This window comes from Capra hircus, chromosome 10 (genome assembly GCF_001704415.2).
Source record: "Capra hircus breed San Clemente chromosome 10, ASM170441v1, whole genome shotgun sequence".
Taxonomy (NCBI): domain Eukaryota; kingdom Metazoa; phylum Chordata; class Mammalia; order Artiodactyla; family Bovidae; genus Capra; species Capra hircus.
The window spans coordinates 46583137-46603546 of NC_030817.1; the positions used below are offsets into that span (position 1 = coordinate 46583137).

Here is a 20410-nt window from a genome sequence, read left to right on the forward strand (position 1 = left end):
GGGAAGCCCTCAGTGTCCATTACTTTTTATTTAAAAAGAAAAGATAATTTCATTAAAAGTTAAGATGTAGAACTAGGGGAAAGAATGTAAGTACGTGTAAGTTAAAGAGAGTTAACTGACTTTTGTAAAGGCAAGAATTGATGAGACTTTTGCTTTAGAGCCACATTATCTGTATAAGCTGTAAAAATAATAGAATTCATAACAAATAAGAAAAGGAATTCATAAAAATCACCCAGTTGTATTATGGGTATTTTTTCTTTTCCATGCAACTACGAGATATTTTTCCTTAGAGTTTTTAAATGTTCTGAAATGTTATATAACTTAAGTTTATGTGTTACGTTTCACTCTTCATCTTAACTTACTTTGAAATTCTCTGGGGACATCAAAAGACTTGTTACCAGGCCAGCTTGCAAAAAGAATTTATGCAAAATTTCTTCAGTAAAGATATTCCACAAGATGACCCATGAGTCCTGGTCCCCAGATACCAGCCAACTTTGGTCTAATTTTGAAGAGAGACCATGTGGGTAAAGCAAGGAAGTAACACTGTGGTGATGACCTTTGAGAACTTTCTGAGGAAGGGAACCTGGAAAACAACCAAACACCAAATAATAAAAGAAAGTTACTTTTGTTCAAGAAATAGTCCTGAGATTTTCTTTTATAAATTTTTAGTGTAAGAAAATCTGCATATAATTAAAAGTAGGCAGTTGACTAAGAAAATTAATAAATAACCCTTTGTTGTTGTTGTTCAATTGCTAAGTTGTGTCTGACTCTTTGCAACCCCATGGACTGCAGCACACCAGGCTTCCCTGTTCTTCACCATTTCCCAGAGTTTGCCCAAACTCACATCCATTGAGTCATGATGCTATCTAACCATCTCATCCTTTGTCACTTCCTTCTCCGCCTGCCCTCAATCTTTCCCAGCATCAGGGTCTTTTCCATTGGACCATAAAGAAGGCTGAACACTGAAGAATTGATGCTTTTGAACTGTGGTCCTGGAGAAGACTTTTGAGAGTCCCTTGGATAGCTAGGAGATCAACCAGTTAATCCTAAAGGAAATCAACCCTGAATATTCATTGGAAGGACTGATGCTGAAGCTGAAGCTCCAATACTTCGGCCACCTGATGAGAACAACCCTTGGATTATTTCAAAAGGCAAGTGCCTCACTACAAGCTAGGTCACGCTTTTGATAGAGCACTGAAGCTGGTTGTTCAGAGTCTACTAGTTCTTCAAAGATGTTAGCAAGTTACCAGTTCCAGTGCCAAGAAATAGCCAACTCTGTCATAAAAGAGTGCCAGCTCATACATTCTGTGTCTACAAAAGTAATCTCAGAACATTTCTGCTGTCCTTTCAAACAACACAATCACATCTAGTGTAAAAGAGAACCAAAGTTTCACAGAATGGTTTTGCTTCAGAAGATATTATTGATTACCTACTTCCACCACTTCATTTTACTGATAAAGCATCTGAGGCTCAGAAGGGTTAAGTGACTTGAATGCAAGTGTGAAGAAACACAGCATAATGTTTAAAAGCATAGCTTTTCTATTAAACACATCTGATTTTATTTTTCTGGGTCTGTCCATTACTAAATGTGTCACCATGGACAGCTTGCTTTTTCCCTCTGAGCCACAGGTACTGCATCTGAAACAGTGGGATAAAATAGCCCTTACTTCACACAAGACAACTATGTGAAATAAGATAATGTACATACTTTCTTAGCATTGGCACTTGGTAGGAAAACCTGGGTATGAAAACCTGGGTTTCATACCATATGAAACCTGGGTATTTCATACCATAGCTGTAGTAGATACTGATACTCAGTTTCCACACTTCTTCTTCCTTCATGATTGGCTAAACTCAAAAAAATTAGAGAGGACCACAGACCACAATCTCTTTTTATTTACACTGGGTCCCAAAGAATCATTATTACTTCTTCTATTCCATCAGACACCTCTTCATTTTATATCCACTAGCAAACCAAGATGAATGTTAATTCAGATGCTACCAGTCTAATGTAGGTGTCCGCTTTTTTTCTGGATAAGATAAATCAGCCGAGATAAAATATGCTAAGGTCTTAAGCTTTTTTACTAACTTTTAGCATCAGCCATTGAGACACAGAGCAGTACACTGTTGTCGTTGTTTAGTCACTAAGTTCTGTCTGACTCTTTTGTGACCCCATGGAAGCCCGCCAGGCTTCTCTGTCCTTGGGGATACTCCAGGCAAGAATACAGGAGTGGGTGGCCATGCCCTCCTCAAACAAATTTATCTACACAACTCCAAATCTCAGTCACCTCTATATTTCCTTCTTTTACACAAGACAACTTTCTGCATAATGGTCTTTACTTAATAGGTTTTTGCTGTTGTAATGCACAAAGGTATATAAAAACATATTTATATTTCATTGATACAAAAATGAAAAACTAAAATAGGAAGATAGCACTTTTTCCTGATTGGCAAATATTAAAAAGTTGAATAGAATAGAAGTTTGGCTAAGGTTTGAGGAAAAAGCATTTTTATACATGTGTGTTGGTGGATACACATGTATATTGATGTACTTTGGAAAAACATTTTAAGATATATTTTCAAATATTTAAAAATATATATTAAAAATGCATAAAACTACATATCAAATATTTAAAAATTTAAAAATATACATAAAGGTTGATCTAGTAATTCAACTGGAAAATAATTCTATACATATACCTACATATATGTGCAAAGAGAGTTAATTCTGCATTGTCTATAGTAGCCAAAGGCTAGAAAAATCTTAAACACACATCACAGAAGATTTTTTAAATTAAAATTCAATTATTATTAATCACTTAAAATGAAGTCATAAAGAATGTGCTCCAAAATATTTTACTAAGATTTAAGAATATTTTAGTAATATGTAGACTGTGGTTTCATTTTTATAATACAACTAAAAGAATGTATACTGCTATCTTGTTATATGCCTATATATGCATGGGAAATTTCAGAAAGGGTATAAAGAAACTTATTAGCACTTGCCTTTGGTGATCTTCCTGGAAGATCAAATAAGGAGAGAGATTTACTTCTCATCATATAGTCTTCTATTTGACTTTAAAAAAAATCTATATGTGTTTTACTTTAGCATTAAAACAGGCACAAATTTACCACCAAATGCCTACAATTTTTTAAGCTTCAGCAATCTTCTTAGTATAGCGTATTAGTTGAAGCTTAGATAAATTAAATAAATAGGGTCAAATAAAATTCAAGACCTTTTAGTAAAGAACCGCCTTCTAGAAGTCCTGCTTTGGCAGCACTCAAAGCCTGTGTAATGAAAATTGTCCCATCTTCACAGCCACATATTAGTTTATCAAGACTTGGAACATACTCTGATGAAGTGACAACCGCAGTTTCATTCTCATCTTTAAACCCAGAGAAGTAGTCACTAATACTTGGTGATGTGGTATAATGCTTATCAAAATTATCTTGAAGGGTCCAAGTGGTAGTTATTGGTATCTCTAAGAAGAAAACACACAAAAGGGAAAAATTTGGTTTATACATTCATCACAGATACAGAAAATATTATTAAGGCACCATCCCTTGGGGCGCATAGAGGCTCTTTGCCATCCTAACAGTGTGCTACAGGCAGGAAGTTCTCCTGCTATGCAGTGTTTTCACTGCAAATGCTATTTTATTGGTTCTCTCTCCCTTAAGGAGCCTCACAAGAATAGATGTGTATTAGTGGATTCATTTTTAGACTTAAGTCAACTGAAAAAGAGCTGAGAAACTCTTTTGAAGAGAGAAATTAGTTGAAAAGGAATACAGGATATGGAAATGACAAATTCAAAAATATGAATGTGATCTATCAGTCTACCCTGTATTCATATTGCCAACATTCATTTCAAGTCAATAAAACATCACTCACAATAAGCTGATGTTAATTTGAATTACAGTGGCCACACTACTGTAAAAGATCTATAAGCATCAGTGGCCACACTGCCGTATAAGATCTATAAGCATCATGTTTATACCTATATTTATGTTAGCATCTAATGCATAGTGGTACATGAGAACTTCTTCTTGTTTGTAGCCTCCTATTACTTAACTTTAAAAAAAAAACAGATTAATTATAAAGCATTTCTTAGAATGCAGGTGATTAGAAATAGAATTTCTCTTACCTCTAGGAGAACCATCAAATTTGGACATGGGAACATCAGGGATGTGCCACAAGGTAATTCTTCCAGAGACTTCTCCAGAGAAAAGTATCTTATAAAAAGGTTCTTTCCTTTCATTCATGTAGCCCATAACAAAAGGAAGGCTCTGGTCCAACTAAAAAAGTTAACATTTATGTAAAAAAAAATTTTTTTTCAAAAAAAAGTCTACATAATGGCAGCCACTTTTAAATGAAAGAACAAGGCTTCATGGATAAACTAAATTATTTCCATTTATTCCCACTGTTTCAAAGTTTCAAGTAAATTTAGGAAAATAGTCTCTTACTTAAGACAAAAATAAATTTTTATAAAATAAGAAGCAAAGTCATCAGCTAGATTTCAGAGCATTGATAAGAATAGCTAACATTTATTGAACATGTTCTGTGTGCATATTACACATTCTGTTAGGGGCTTTGCATGTATTCAAGTTAAATAATCTTGTGAAGGTGGTACTGTTATTGTCCCCATTTTACAGATGAATAATCAAAGAGGGAAGAGGTTAATTTATCTAAGGTGATATTGATAGCAGTGGGCTTTTCAGTCTAGTAATTATGACTCAAAAGCCCATGTGATAATGACAGTGCTCTCCTGTGTACTGAGGAGGTCTGATTTCTTTATGATCCTTCAGTTCCAACTGTCACTTAAAATAGCAACAACTAATATTTGTATGGTAATTTTGTGGTATTAATGTGCTTTCTAATTTTGTTGACTATTTTTCAGATATAACATACTTGATTTCAAATTTGGCCCCAACCTGCCCCAGAGAAAAATAAATCCATAACTTTTATATATATATGTATGTATGTATGTATGTATGTATGTATATAATATATACTATGATATTAGTATAAATACATGCTATAATTTATATAAATATATATGTTATATATTTATGTGTAGGAAGATAATTTTGTTGAGACATAGAATGAATATTGGGCTTCAGAACTCTGAGAGATATGATTTTACTAGTGAATGAGCCTTGAATCTTCTTAGTACCTCAGTGCAGTATAGATGTTCCTTGAGTAGACATGTATATAGAGATTATGCACAACGGGTCAAAATGATTAAGTGATTAGAAAAATGAAAACAAAACCCTCTTTTCATGTACAAATAAAAAGCACCCTGAAAAGAAAGCCAAGTGCTGGAGCTAGAAATAAGAAAGTCTAAGAAAGTGATAGTTTCTTGTCAGAAAACATGTTTGAAGGTTGAGATAGATATTTTAGTGAAAAAATTCTATAATGTATTTCTAGAGAATATTAAGGGCCAAAATATCACTACATTTAATCCTTACAGCAAAGCTACAGAGTAAATAAACATTATTATTATTTCTCTTATATAGAGATAAAGAAACTAAGATGGGAAGAGAATAAAAAAAGTAATTCAAGACCAAGATATGTAGTCCTCTAAAGTCTCAAGAAATAAGAGCACTGAAGAAAAACAGTTTCAATGAAGTAATTCCCTAAATCTTTCTTTTTTTTAAGATTCAGAAGGCACTTTGGGGTCTTATACTTCTCAAGGGCATAAATTTTGTGTTAGAAATGGTGTTGATACAATTTGATTATTGGCCTCTCAAACTCTCTCAACCTTTGAGAACCTTAAAATTGACTAGCTCAATTTTCTCATGATTTTGATATGAAAATGAAGCTCCAGAGAGGCTGAGTGGTTACTCAAATTGGTGATAGCACATCTCCTCCCTCAAAGCAAAATGTGCTGTCCCACTAGCCCATTCTCCCCAGACCGCTCTTATCCCCTCTACTCTCACTTCTGTACTACTGTTGCTCACTTGCTCACACCTCTCCTTGATGCCTCAATCCCCTCCTTTCCAGTAGTTACCTCTTGAGTTCAACTGAAAACTCCCTCGGAGCCCCTTACCATGTGATTCTCATTTTTCTTAACAGTACCCATCACCTATCACAAGAAGTGCCTATCCTCCAAGAGGTAATAAAATAGTCATTAACAGTGAATACTCTTGGGATAAATACCTGGATTCAAATCCTGGTTTTAGCTCATACAAAACTCTATTACAAGAGCCAATTACTTCATTTAGGCAATTTACTTAACCTCCCTGTATCTCTTTTTCCCCTAACTGTGAAAGAAGGCTAATAAATAAAAGCACCCACTACATAGATTACTGTCAGGATTAATACGTTGATAACGGTAAGTACTTAGAATGGTGGTGCTAGTGGTAAAGAACCCTCCTGCCAATGCAGGAGTCAGAAGAGACACAGGTTTGACCCCTGCGTCAGGAAGTTCCTATGGAGGAGGGTATGGCAACCCACTCCAGAATTCTTGCCTGGAGAATCCCACAGACAGAGGAGTCTAGTGGGCTATAGTCCATAGGGTCACAAAGAGTTGGACACAACTGAAACAACTTAGCACACATACACAATAAATAGAAACCATTCTTAATATCCATTCTCAGAACAAATGAGAAATTCACTCCAAAGTCCATTCCCAGACTCTGGAACCAAACTGCCTAGGTTCAAATCTTGGAAATTAACCTCTCTGAGCATCAGTTTCAAAATGGGGTCATGGTGGAAATTCATGTACATAAGACCATGTGTGTGTTTAACAATAATAAGGACTAAAAAAAAAAAGTTACCTATAATCATTGTCATTGTCATTACTCTTAGTTCATGCTCCCAAATTCCTTATCTGCAGTCTTCAGGCTGTTTCTATCCTATCTACTCCCACCTCAACACTCAAGTCTTACTCTAAAGCTAAGACCTTGGAAAGCCCAATTCCTCATCTCAGCAGTCAGGACCCCTGCTACAGGCTTTGATGATCATCAGCTATGATTTGAAGCTAAGGAGGCTCTCATAAAGCTGTCGGAGTGAAAGGTGAGTCCTTATTCTTGCTACTACAACTCCATCAGCAGATGAGCCCCTGGTATCCCATGAGAACATGTTATTGTCAAACAAGGGGATTCAATTCTATGGCATTAGTCCAAAAAACATGTTTATAGAGCATAATTCCATATTTTCATAGTATTCATTAACCTCAGCTCCCTATACCACAAAAATGCCTTATTACCTTCTAACTGTGGGAAGCACTAAGAAGTCTTATATTTAGTGAATATTGGTGATGTTTTGAATAGGGAGAAACTGAATTTAGTTTCATGGTTGGATAAAGGGCAATTACGGGTCTAAGTATAAGTTGACCAGCTTCTTTTAGTTTCAGATTATTCTATTCATTTTCACTAGCTTTCAGGTACTTTTAAGATACTGAAACAAGTACTTGTAAGATATTGAAACAGCTGTGGTTGTCTAAATAAGAATTATATGTCAATAGAAGACTCACAAATCCATGTCTTCACCTTTTGAGACGTAAAGAAAGGCAGCTTCCTCTAAAATTAGCATTTTTTAAAGTTAATTTGTAATTGTTTTTATTTTTATTCGTAGTTATGCATAGCATTGATACCTGCAGTAGAGGAGAAGCTCTTAAAGGACATTTCTCATATCTAGCTTTTAGGGCAAACTGTGCTATGTAAAAATGCATTCAGGAACTAAAAAGGAAGAAAGGGAAAGCCCTTTAAAAAATAACTTAAAGTGCCTTTTTAAGCAAGCCACAATACTACTTTTGTGATCAACAGCAAAACAAGGCTCTATTGCAACCCACCAATTCCTTTAGAAATTGGGCTCCACACCATAACTTTAAAGTTTGCCTGTGCCCTAATGGCACTTGGAGTTTTAATTTTCAGTTGATACTACTTAATTTTTTGCAACAAAACCTCACAGATATGTTAAAAAGACAATATTGAACTATAGGATTTGCAACAACTATGCTGCCTACTTAAGCAAACCGACACTGTAAAAAGTAACATACGTCCTTGGTTGACACATCAATAATTCAGAACTCCTCCATTCTCCATGAAATACCTTGTTGGAGAATTAACTGATGACCAAATCCAGTAGGATTATTTGGGGGGGCTCCAAAATCACTGCAGATGGTGACTGCAGCCATGAAATTAAAGGCACTTGCTCCTTGGAAGAAAAGTTATAACCAACCTAGACAGCATATTAAAAAGCAGAGACATCATTTTACCAACAGAGGTCTTTAGTCAAAGCTATGGTTTTTCACGTAGTCATGTATGGATGTGAGTTGGCCTGTGAAGAAAGCTGAGCACTGAAGAACCGATGCTTTGGAACTGTGGTGTTGGAAAAGACTCTTGAGAATCCCTTAGACGCAAGGAGATCCAACCAATCCATCTTAAAGGAAATTAGTCTTGAATATTCATTGGAAGACCTGACGCTGAAGCTGAAATTCCAATACTTTGGCAATTTGATGTGAAGAGCTGACTCATTTGAAAAGACCCTGATGCTGGGAAAGATAGAGGGCAGTAAGAGAAGGGGACGACAGAAGATGAGATGGTTGGATGGCATCACTGACACAATGGACATGAGTTTGAGTATACTCCAGGAGTCGGTGATGGACAGGGAGGCCTAGCATGCCGCAGTCCATGGGGTCACAAAAAGTCAGACACGACTGAGTGACTGAACTGAACTGAAATCCAGTAGGTTAAAAAAAAAAACAACTTTCGTTGACACTACTAAAGTAAAATAGCTGCTTAAATTTTCAGGCTTCATAGAGTGTCAAAGATATAATTTAGTCAAGTAAAAGCTCACAATCACATCCTCAACTGTCTGCCAAGAACCATAATTTTATTTGTTTTAACAAGAAACTTTATACAGAAGAATAGCTAAATGCATGTAAGAATGATCTCAATATACAGTTGAGTAAAAAAAAAAAAAGGCAGGATATGAGCCATTTGATAAACTTTAAAAATTGAAGTAGATGCATCAAACTGTTAATAACTTTATATCAAAATATCTATCAAAAGGGTTAGTGGAAAATGTGTGAGTATGTGTGTGTGTGTGTGTGCGTGTGTGTATATATGCAGACAGCAAGAGAAAGAAAAAGAATGAGAGAGAGAAGAAATAAATATGGCAAATGTTGATGACTGGTGAATCTAGGTAAAGGGTATGTGACAGATTATATACTATTCTTATAGCCTTTCAAATATCTGAACATTTTCCAATTAAAATAAGTAAATACATAAATAAAAAACTCATAGTGAATATTTATGGTAATAAAATTAGAACTTTTAATTTCTCCCTTTTCTATCATTTATCATTTTTCTATAATAAGTATGTATTGTTTAGTTACTCAGACTTAAAAATAGATTTCTTAAAGGCAAAGACTTTAGTAACCATTAACAGTTAGATTTAATTTTCTCATTAACAACTTGATGTGATGCTTCAATTCAATTTTTTCAAGCCAGACTCTGTTACAGACAAAGTAACACTTATCTGAAACAGCTTTGATGCAGTCACTCTGTTCTCGCATTACCTTATTTTCCTGCACAGAAGTAGAGCACAGTAAATGAGGATAAATGGTCTCTTTAAGCAGTGTTCCATCAGCAGGGTATATGCTTTTTGAAAGCCCACTGCATAGCAAAATATAAAAAGCAAAGTTTAGAACTTTGGGGTTCTTTATTCAGTATTTTCCCCTCCCACTTTCAAAAGCCGGATGGTACCATTCAGGTTTCTAAACTCTAGTTAGAAATTGTTGGGTTAATAATTACAAGTGACTTTTTGAAAACCCAGCACCAGCTGTACAAGTTATACATGGTTAATCTCATTCCTTCATCCCCTGCTGTTTTATACAAAGGCTAAAGCCTACCAAGCCCAGAGTAAATCTTCTAGTGCCAAAGTTGTTTTGTTCTGGTTTTTGATCATGGGCAGCATGCAGGGATTTTTCCATAATAAACCTCCCAAAGTTCATTTTCTACCTGAATGTTTTGTATGCCGTTTCCATCTGAGCCCACCTGTTCAGCAGCTGATAGATATAACTGTGACCATCTTCTGTCCAGATGATGACTCTGTGAGCAGCAAGCACTTCTCCACCAGCAAAGAACTGCCCACTCCCACTAACTTCAGTCCAAAGAAGGGAAAAATCACAATAATCATAAACCTAAAATACAGAATGAATGATGCTTGTTAACAAAAGCTTCCAATCTAATCTACCAAGGAGAAAGATAAAATATGCTTATTAAGACTATTTAGATGACAGTGTTACAACAACCAATTAAATATTAATAAAAGGCCACAATGCACTCATAGAGCAAGATAATAAATACTTCATTAGTACTTATTTTTTCACATGTACCCTAGGTAGGTTTCAGTGGATAAACTATCTGACAGAAACCTTCCAGAACGTGCTTAATAAGTACAGAGACCAAAAACATTAAGCATAGAGACTAAAACACCCCAAATTTCCTATATAATTTCATTCTTTCCATATGGATAGTCAAACATGAACATTTGAAAAATTTATTACACACAAAAAAGTTAATACAGTAGAAATCCTAAAGTACATGTTAGGCCATGTACTTTACATTTTAGTACAGAAATATATTATAGGCCTTTAAGGAAGACAATATAGTTTTGTTAACTGAGCCAAGTATATGAAATATCAGAGAAAAAGAGGATGCTATCAAATGATAGTAACTTAGTTTTCATCTCCTCTTGGAGATGTTGGTGAATATAGTCACAAGAAAGGAATCCCTAAAAACAAATTTAATGACAAAGCAGGAAAAGAAAAAAGATCTAAAAGTCAGACCAATGTATGTACAGAAAATATTAGCTTTCTTTTTAATTCTAAAGTGTAAGCATCAATTCTTTAATCTGAGATAAATGCTCATTATTATAATAGTTTGTCATTCATAAAATTAAGATGTACTTTATATATACAATATCCTGGAAAGCAAAACTACCCAATTCAGGGAAGAAAAATTGATAAAAGTTGTTCACAAAAGACAAGTAATTCACTGCTTTCATAACAATATTGTAAAATGTTTGTATCATATTTAAAATATATTCTTCTAACTTTTGTACTAAGCAAGATAAAAATCAAATTACATTTGTATTTATTATGTTATTTAATAATACCTTCCAACATTTAGAAAATACCACCAGTAGAAGTCTCTCTGTATATGTGCAAAATCGTATTGCTCGGCAGTTCAGGGAATTAAGACATTTGGATTCCTTTTCATAAACATCTTGCTTTTCCTTCAAAAGGAATAAAATTATATTAGTACTAGTTGTAGGTAATTTATATCAAATTACAGGAGAAGACTCCTCCCCTGTACACCTGAAGTAGATCACACTATTATTATAAAAAAGCAGCCAATTTTCCTTTTGAGTTTTCTGAACTAAGAAGCTACTTTGCAAAGGAAACCATAAAGAGGAAACCCAGTTGAATTCAGGAATTTATTATATACAATCATTCAAAAAACATGCTTTTGGGGAATATACGGTAAGATACTGAAAATGTAAAGATATGAATAACATTGACTTTTAGATGTAGCAGAAAGATAAAACCATGAAAAGTAAAAACAATTTGTTAAGAACCTTTGAAGTATCTTAACTGCTAAAATAGAAGAACAAAATATTTTGAAAAGACAAAAAGTGATCAGCACAGAATCCTCAGACACGTTCTCAATGTTTCTGATAATGCTGGGTATGTGTTGGTCTCAGGATGCCAACACAATTCCCACGCTATGGAATTTCCCAGCTAAGAAATTCTGAAGGATAGCCCAGAGCATGAGGCAGCTGAAAGAATTCTGTCAGCAGCACAGATACTGTGACTGTTCTTTCGTTCATCACCTCAACTCGTAGTCTGATGCCAAAGAGCAGGTGAATAGACTGGACTCCCGGTCTATGTTACCCTCAGTCATTCATAGTAATCGTGCTGCCACTGCCACGGCTCACACGCAGCCAGAAGCAAGGGAGCCTTCTGTTGTAAGGGACAGAGAAATATTCCTCTACGATGGATTTTTCCAATTAAAATCAATGTGTGTGTGTGTGTGTGTGTGTGCATGTGTGCATGTGTGTGTAGATAAAAACATGTGTAGACATATGGAAAAAAGGTTAGGAAAGATACCATCCAATTGTTACCAATGCCCACAACTTGGAAAAGAGATAGGGAAAAGTACACAGAAGTACTTTTAATTTTTAAAATTTCAATACATATGCTTGAATTGGAAGAATAAAGGATAAATTCACAAGCCAACCTGAATGCTGTTGATAGATGAAGAAAGTTCCCATACTTTGAGCTCACCAGCTACTGATACGGCCAAGAGAGAATCTTCTGTAAAAACAACAAACATCACTTGTAAACTGATCACTGTTATAACTGGTTACCCTGAAGATCATTTCATAGTCATTTAAGGATTATCCAAGGCTACATAGGTAGAAAATACTCAATTTAAAAAAAAAATTAAAGAATAACCATTTTAGGTCACATTCTAAGTTTGTCTTAAAATTTCAAAGTCATTCCATGTAAAAGGAGAGCACCACTGAAAGCCGATCCACGTTGCGAACCACCACGGCGGCAATACTGATTACACCTTCCTGTTTTGGAAATAAGTAAGGAGCTAGCCTTCCCTCCTTACAGGAACTGAATTCTCTTCTTGACTACATCGAGAGGATATAGCAGGGCAAGTCCAAGAGTCCGGTTAATCCACAACAAACCTCTGCTTGTCACTCTTACAATGCATCAAGCAAAACTGGGGCGTGGAAACACAGTGTCTCCTCTCCCCACTCCATCTTGACCTCTTGCTGACTTTCCAGTGATTTGAACCACTGGGATGGGTAGTTTTTCTCGATCTGGCTTAGGTAAACACAAACCCGCATTCTGAACTCTTGCCCAATAATTTAACAAATAATTCGAAGGCGATACTTTCCTATGCCATCTCTAGTGTTAGAGAACACCTAACTATTACCTTGAATTGTCATGGAGTGAACAATGCATATGCAGTTGATCCAATCAGGAGACTGAGTTGATACGAATGTGTGAATAATAACCAAGCTTTTGGCGTCAATGATAAGAACATCTTGATATTCTCCACAACACAGAAGCCAGCCTTCTCCTGTCATCCGGGATGAGCAGTGGTAATACTATGCAAATGGAATTCAAAACAAAAGTTTAATTATCACCTGCAATTAACAGAATTTTGGCTGTGGTGAAGACTTTTGTTAATTTTATCATCTATCAATTAAGGTATTAGGCTGAATAGCAACTAAAATTTATTTTAGTTCAATGATTGCACACTACTGAAGGGTTAATTTTGCACTTTATCTTGCTTATATTTCATCATTTTTTCTGGAGAAGGAGGAGGGGTCTTTTGAGAACAAGCAATTTTAGTCCAAATCATGGAAAGCTCATAATGATATTAATTCTGGAATGCTGTGTGGAACTAAACAACAAAAACAGATTTCCTATCCTAGGAATACTACTACATGTTAAGAAGAAATAAACATGAAGAACTTTTGAGGAATTCTTGTGCCAAATAAATTTTAAGAATGGCTCTTATATAAAAGTATATAATCTACCCTTGACAATCACAATGCAAAAGTTTTGATCCCAGAAAGGAGTTCATAAGTGATCCAATGCAAGTCATCAATGCTAAAAGCAATGTGTACAATGTAAAAAAAACAGCGTCAGTACCACTGGAATCATGTGGCTACCTTAAATATATGTTTGGAGTCCATCTACCAAAAGTCAAAACCTCTTTTCAATACTGGGAAGTGATTGTAAAGTGATTATTATTTCATAAATAAGAAATTCAGAACCTATGCACCCAAAAGAAGCTTAAATTAGAAAAAAATTTGCTTTATAAAACTGCCTGTTGATAAAATGGAAACAATTTTTGTGTGTGTCATTGTGAGTACATGTTTTGTAAATATAAGGAAAAATAAGGAAATTGTCTTTCAAATGTGTCTATGTTAGAAAGATACAGAAATATAAGAAATATTAATAAAAAATGGTTAAGTAGTTACTTTGGGGAAAGAAAAATGCCAAAATAACAGATGATAACTGATACTTCTAATGACAAAGTAAAATTCAAGAAAAGAATCCCTCTAAAGTCTTTAAACGCATGCTGAGCAAATGATCTGAAGGCGTTGTAGAATCTGGAGATGTTCTGAAGGAAATGATCATACTTACACAAATTGCAGTGTGTCTGTAAGGAAGTATGGCCTTCTCCACGCACTGTCCATTGGTGACATTCCAAACACACATCTCCCTAGCAGAGATAACTTTGTATTATTCTCTGTCATTTCCACTCAATTGGCTGGAATAATTTTTGTGCCACCAAGTTTTTCTTTAGTGCTGCACTTAAATGCAGCCTGATCGTTTATGTGGCTTTTCGTTACAGATTACTGGGCAAGAAAATGTTGTGGTCATTAGCAGGGATGACATACTGTATCTGTGTCTTTTTGTTTGGTAATTACACCCTGCCACCGCCTACAAGCCATATTTGAGTGCCAACCTGACCTCCAACCAATTGTGGGGATGCAGCTATCCAGCCTGGGAGAATGACAGGTCGGCAATCTTTCTATGGAAACTGCAAAGTATTGAAAATGGTTTATTTTACTGAGCTTAAAACTACATATTCTGAAAAGCATAATACATCAAGTGTTGCATCTGTGGAGCTCAGGTATCATTTTTGTAAATATAAACAGTGCCACCAAGAGGCCACATTTGGTCTGTCATTGATACGTTTAATTCCTTCTCTTCTGAAATCCTGAAATCACCCTTGTCACTAAATAGTAAGAAAATTATCATTTCAGAAAACTCTGACTTGATTACATATATGTTATGAAGATATAGTTTTGAAATTCAGTTACAAATATATCCAGTGTAAAGCAGTTTAAATCTGTATGATTTCAGTTCACAAAACCCACAATGGCTATTTTAGATTTGTTTGGTAATATTCTTCAGTTTTGACACTTTCAACACATAAGCAAAATTTTCCATGGAAGAAAAATGAAAGCTTTATTGGCTTTAATGGAGAGCTGCTATTAAGAAGCAAATGATATGGACCAAAAACAGTAAGGGCTGTATGCATTTGGTGTTTGCAGACTTTGGGTTTTTTTCTGGCCAAACACTGGGAATCAATCTTGAAATCAATGGTTCTCAACCTGAGCTGATTTTGCCCCACAAAGGACATTTGACAATGTTTAGAGACATTTTTGGTTGTCACAACTAGGAACACGATACTGGCATCTAGTGGGGAAGGCTAGGGATGCTGCGAAATGTGCTACAGTGCACAGACACGACAAAGAATTCTTCAGTGGTCCAGGTGTCATTAGTGTGGAAGGTGAAAAGTCATATCCTAGGTATAGAACTAGATATCCATAGTGGTTTTATTTGTTTATATCAAACTGTAGTCCAGAAAGAATTTGAGGTAATCTGAAAAGGCATGCAACTCAATAAAACAGGGGGAAAGTGAATATATGTGTGTGTGAAAAATAAGACTGGGGAAAAGGTAGAAACTGAAATAATATCTCAAAAGTTTTACATATATATAGATATAGATATATGTATATAAAGAAATAGAAACTTAAGCAGCCATCAATATAAAATTTTAGCTCTACAAAATAATTTAAGTTCATCAGTGTGGTTCTCAACTCTAGCTATTCATCAAGCATCACCTGTGAATATTTTTTAAAAGTTTCCTCAGAGATTGTAATCTCGTGGCTCTGTGTTGGAGTCCTGGCATGTGGGGTTTTGCAAAGTTTTTGGTCAGTTAACTTGTTTCTAGATAACTCTAAACCAGTGGCTCTAAACTCTGACTCTACTTTAGAATTATCAGGGAGCTTTTTAAAAATACCAATGTCTGGGACCCAACACAGACATCAAGCCAGGCTAATTAAATCACAGTTTCCAAGGTTGGAGCCTGGACATCAATAAAAGCTCTTTCAGTGATACTAATGTTTCTAAACTCTCTTGGATTCTAATGCTTTCCCTGTTTGTTTGCTTATCATGTCTACCTTAAATTGGAAAAAAAATACAAAAATATCTTATAGCAAAAATTAACTCTTTGCCAATCAATTCTATTAAAGAAAGAAAAGCAAATTTATTGTACATCGAAAGTAGCATTGGCATTGAGCTGGAACTGCTCAGTTACATATCTAATAAGACACGAAAATTAACTATTAGAATGGACCTTCTTTTTGTTTTCAAATACTGCTCCCAAACTTTATACATAGATTAAATCACCTTCGACTGTAAAAATGTAGTTTAACAATTTACAAAATTTTTAAAATTTCAGTGAAAAGAAAAACACACTGGAAAAAATTTATAGCATATAAAATTAGAATATTATTAAATTCCCACTAAAAATTCCTTTGCAAAGGGCCTTTTTTTCTTATTCAACTCCACATCCCCACCTGAGAGCCTCAATAAAAATTCACTCAATGGATACATAAACCAGTCACTACTCTTTCATTCCCTTTCTGTGTCTCAAAAATACACTGGTTTCTCTTGGCTCTGTTCCTATGTTCATATTTGTGTGCTTACAACACTGTTATCGTTGCTCACATTTTAATAAAACATCTAGAGGGAAAGGAGGTAAATATGAATGCTTGGTTTGCAATCTTGAATTAAAAATCCATTATATTCTTCAAATTCACGTTTGTTTCCAATAATACTTTTGGGTTTTCTTTGGCATTCTCAGGCTCCTATTTTCTTATGCCCACTTCTTCAATGTTGGTTTTCCTTTGATTTGTGTCTTAGGCTTTCTTATATTCTCATATTTCATATTCTCTCTAGATAAGTTATCTATTCCCATGACTTCAGGTACCATCAACATGACATTGGAAGCCAAGGTCTATTCACTGGGCTCTAGGTTTCCACATGCAACTAGCAATTGCCTGTTTCTACCTGGATGACTTGCAGGACTTCACACCCCTTGTATTTAGAATGAGGTCTACCATCTTCCCTCCTGTGTTTTCATTCTTAATGAATATCATCACCAGTGAGTTTTCCAAGTCATTCTTGACCTCACACTTTCTCTCACTGCCCCAGATGTGGGGTACCTACCATTCCAAATATATTACTCTGAAATAGCAGCATTAGCACTGTCCAGGAACATGTTAGAAATGCAAGTTCTTGAACCTCAGTCCAGACCTACCGAATCTGTACCTCTGAGAATGGGGCTCAGAAATCTGTAAGTGGTCCTGAGAAAGGCTCAGATTTGATGAACACTATCCTAGAGGATTGTCTGCATGCCTGTCTCTCTAGTATCATCTCTTGCTGATGGTTGGAAGTTTTATTAATAAGTAATAACTCTATCAATGTAAAGCCTTTTTGTTTTAAGGTTTTATTAACTAAATATATTTACAAATATAATATGCTGATATAGCTATATCAACATTATTTTCAGTAGTAAAGTGAGGTGAAGTCGCTCAGTCGTGTCCAACCCTTTGCGACCCCATGGACTGTAGCCTACCAGGCTCCTCCCTCCATGGGATTCTCCAGGCAAGAGTACTAGAGTGGGTTGCCATTTCCTTCTCCAGGGGATCTTCCCAACCCAGGGGTCGAACCCGGGTCTCCCGCATTCCAGGCAGACGCTTTAACCTCTGAGCCACCAGGGAAGTCCCATTTTCAGTAGTATTCCCCTGATAAATCTCTTTCAATCCATTTCTTTTTAACTTTTATATATCCATATGTTGTTTTTATCTTTAAAATTATTTTACAGTTTTTACTGATGGGCTTAGTCCCTTTGCTTAATTGAGTTACTGGTTTATTCAGATTTATTTCAATTATCTTATGCTGTGCTATTTGTCTCATTTATTGTTGTTGCCTTAGGATTAAAGAACATTTTTTTCTTTTTTTAAATTGGAAGTTATATATTCTATTCTTTTTAATTTTTCTTTCTTTTGTTTGTTCTTTCAGCAGCTACCCTGGAAATGTCAGCATGTATATCTAGTTTAAAGTCTAAGGTTAATCAACATCTTTACCCACCTTTGTAACACCAGAGCATGTGGGGTCTGATCATTACATTTATTAAATACAGCTGTTGATTAGGATTTTGTGTATGTATGGGGGAGATGGATAGGAGGTACATATAAACATTATTGTAATGTAATCTGTGTATATTTAAATTTTCTAAAACTTTGCTGTTTTGTTCAGTATTCTTTGTTCCATCAGATCTTCCTTCTGAAATCATTGTTCTTATTGGAAAATATAATTTAGATTTTCATTACATATAGAGGGTCGTTGGCAGTATTTGTCTTTAAGTGTTACTATTTTGCCCTAATTTTTTGAAGGTCTTTTTGCTAGAGATATAATTTCTAGTTGATAGATATTTTCTCTCCACTTTTTGAAGATATTTCACTGCTATCTAGTTCTCATCTTATTGTTAAGAAGTCAGCTCTCAGTTTAATTAACATTCCTTTATAAGCAATCTGCTTTTTCTCACTGTGTACTTCAGGATCTCTTTTTCTTTGGCATTCCATCATTTCAGCATAAGAGTCCAGGTATTTATTTCCTTTATCTTAGAATTTATTTATCATTGAATTCAATGAGATTCCTGAATATTAGGATTTATGTCTACAGATGAAGTAATACTAAGTGAAAAAAAAAGAAAAACTAAGTCGGGAAGCAGTCATGATCAGCATGAATCTGATCATTTTGGAGGCAGAAATGCTAAGCCCACAGTCACTTCCTGGGACTTTTAAAAGCTAAAAAAAAACAGGAAAAAAAATCATTGTTATTTGGAGAATGATTGGTCCAGCCTAGCAATTTTAATAAGTTTAAGTAAATTGAATTAGGATTTGCTAAATATGCAATGGCTGAAGTATAAATTGCCTTAGAAGAATCTCATAGGTGTAGGGTGTCAGACACCAAAGAAACAGAGTTTTAGAAAATTCAAATCATCTTAGAAAAGGAAGACCAACCAGATTCTCTAGTTCTTTAGCAATCATAGTTACAGGACTTATACAGCTGAATTAATCTATCATCAAGAATATGTCCATTAACCCCTAGTTTCTTTTCTGAAGCTAGGCTACCATGGACAAAAACCTCAAGGTGGAACACAGGTAGTTTTCAGATCCATTTCTCACTCAGCTATTAACTTTCTCAGTTCTGCAAGTAGTGTCAGAAAAATTCACCATCCCCAAATTCTCTAGATTGGGAATAAATATCTCAGCTTGTGTGGCAGCCCTAGTGTACAAAAGGAAGGTGATTGTTTAAAAAGAATGTACTAAGACATTTCATTTGAGCCTTATTCAAAGTCCAGTCTCTCTAAGAATAACAGTTATGGCTTTGCTATAAGCTATGAGAACACAGGTATCTCTTTGCTGTCTGTACCACTAGCCTTTTTGTTAAACTATTCCATTTCTAAAATTAGACACTTGATTCCTCACTATTCTTTTGTGCCTCAGAATTCAAAGCCATAGAATTTCTCCTTGGGTTAAAAATTTAAAAGGAGGGAATTATTTTCTTTCAAGCAGCAACCTAATCCCTCATTCACTAACTCATGCTGACTGGATTCTGCATTCCGGAGTATACTTTGCCAAATATCTCTCTGGCAGAGAAGTTCATAGTAGCTTTTCCATCAGTAGGGCTTTTTCCTACATCTAAGTCTTACTTCATTTGAATAAACCTCCTTCCATGAAACTGCACCCAATCACTAGGTTCCTTCTCCTTCTCACTCCCACACCCCCACTAACAAGTGAGTCCTCTTCTCTGCTTGTTTTAAAATAATATCAAGCAAGTGTACAATATAAAGACTGTAACTGTTGAATTATTTTACAAAACCATGAAAGCTTGCAATGGGTTTGCTTAATAGCTCAAAGGGACTTACTGCATAAAAAAAAGACAAAGTGCCCAGACTTTTCCATTTTGAATTCTATACTAAGCAGCATTTTCCAGCATCCTTTACACAGTGAAGCTGCCACAAGGTCTGATATGCATGTTGGGATGTTTAAAGATTGGGAGTTATAATACTGATTACATTCCTGGGGACTGTCACACAAGTCTTAATCAACCATTCAAGATCTAACTTTTCTTGTATGTAAAAGGAACATATTAATCACTAAAGTTTCCTTCAGCTCTAGATTTCTGTATCCCATCACAGTGCTTTTGTAATGGACAAGAAATGGGGAGGGGTACACAGTCTCACACAGCTTACCTACCCGTTTTCAGCAGCACTAACTACAAAGGGCTGTTTAGAGAAGTCTCTCGCTCTTGCCAAACACATCACTGAAGCTGAATGACCAAAAAGAAGTTCTTTGGCGGAAATCTGAAAATGATGAGAGTAAACTTTAAATAGCTGTAAACTTTTTAGTTGAAGAATATAATATGACATTATAAAATTATTCATAATTCTAATTAAGAAATGCTCTTTGTTTTTGTTTTATATAAGTTTCAGGAAACTGATATAT

General features: G+C 35.1%; 1 protein-coding gene across 1 annotated transcript in view; it reads right to left on the reverse strand.

The window, feature by feature from the left end:
- The window catches only part of WDR72 (WD repeat domain 72), a 221550-nt gene that overhangs the window by 169077 nt on the left and 32063 nt on the right, over positions 1-20410 (reverse strand). The window contains exons 3-12 of the mRNA XM_005685754.3: positions 20162-20268; positions 14184-14262; positions 12961-13135; positions 12250-12326; positions 11126-11245; positions 10003-10148; positions 9525-9621; positions 4143-4293; positions 3237-3482; positions 363-583 (exon numbers count right to left, since the gene is read on the reverse strand). Of these exons, the coding sequence (XP_005685811.2) occupies positions 363-583; positions 3237-3482; positions 4143-4293; positions 9525-9621; positions 10003-10148; positions 11126-11245; positions 12250-12326; positions 12961-13135; positions 14184-14262; positions 20162-20268 (1419 nt within the window). The remainder of the gene's footprint in view (positions 1-362; positions 584-3236; positions 3483-4142; positions 4294-9524; positions 9622-10002; positions 10149-11125; positions 11246-12249; positions 12327-12960; positions 13136-14183; positions 14263-20161; positions 20269-20410) is intronic.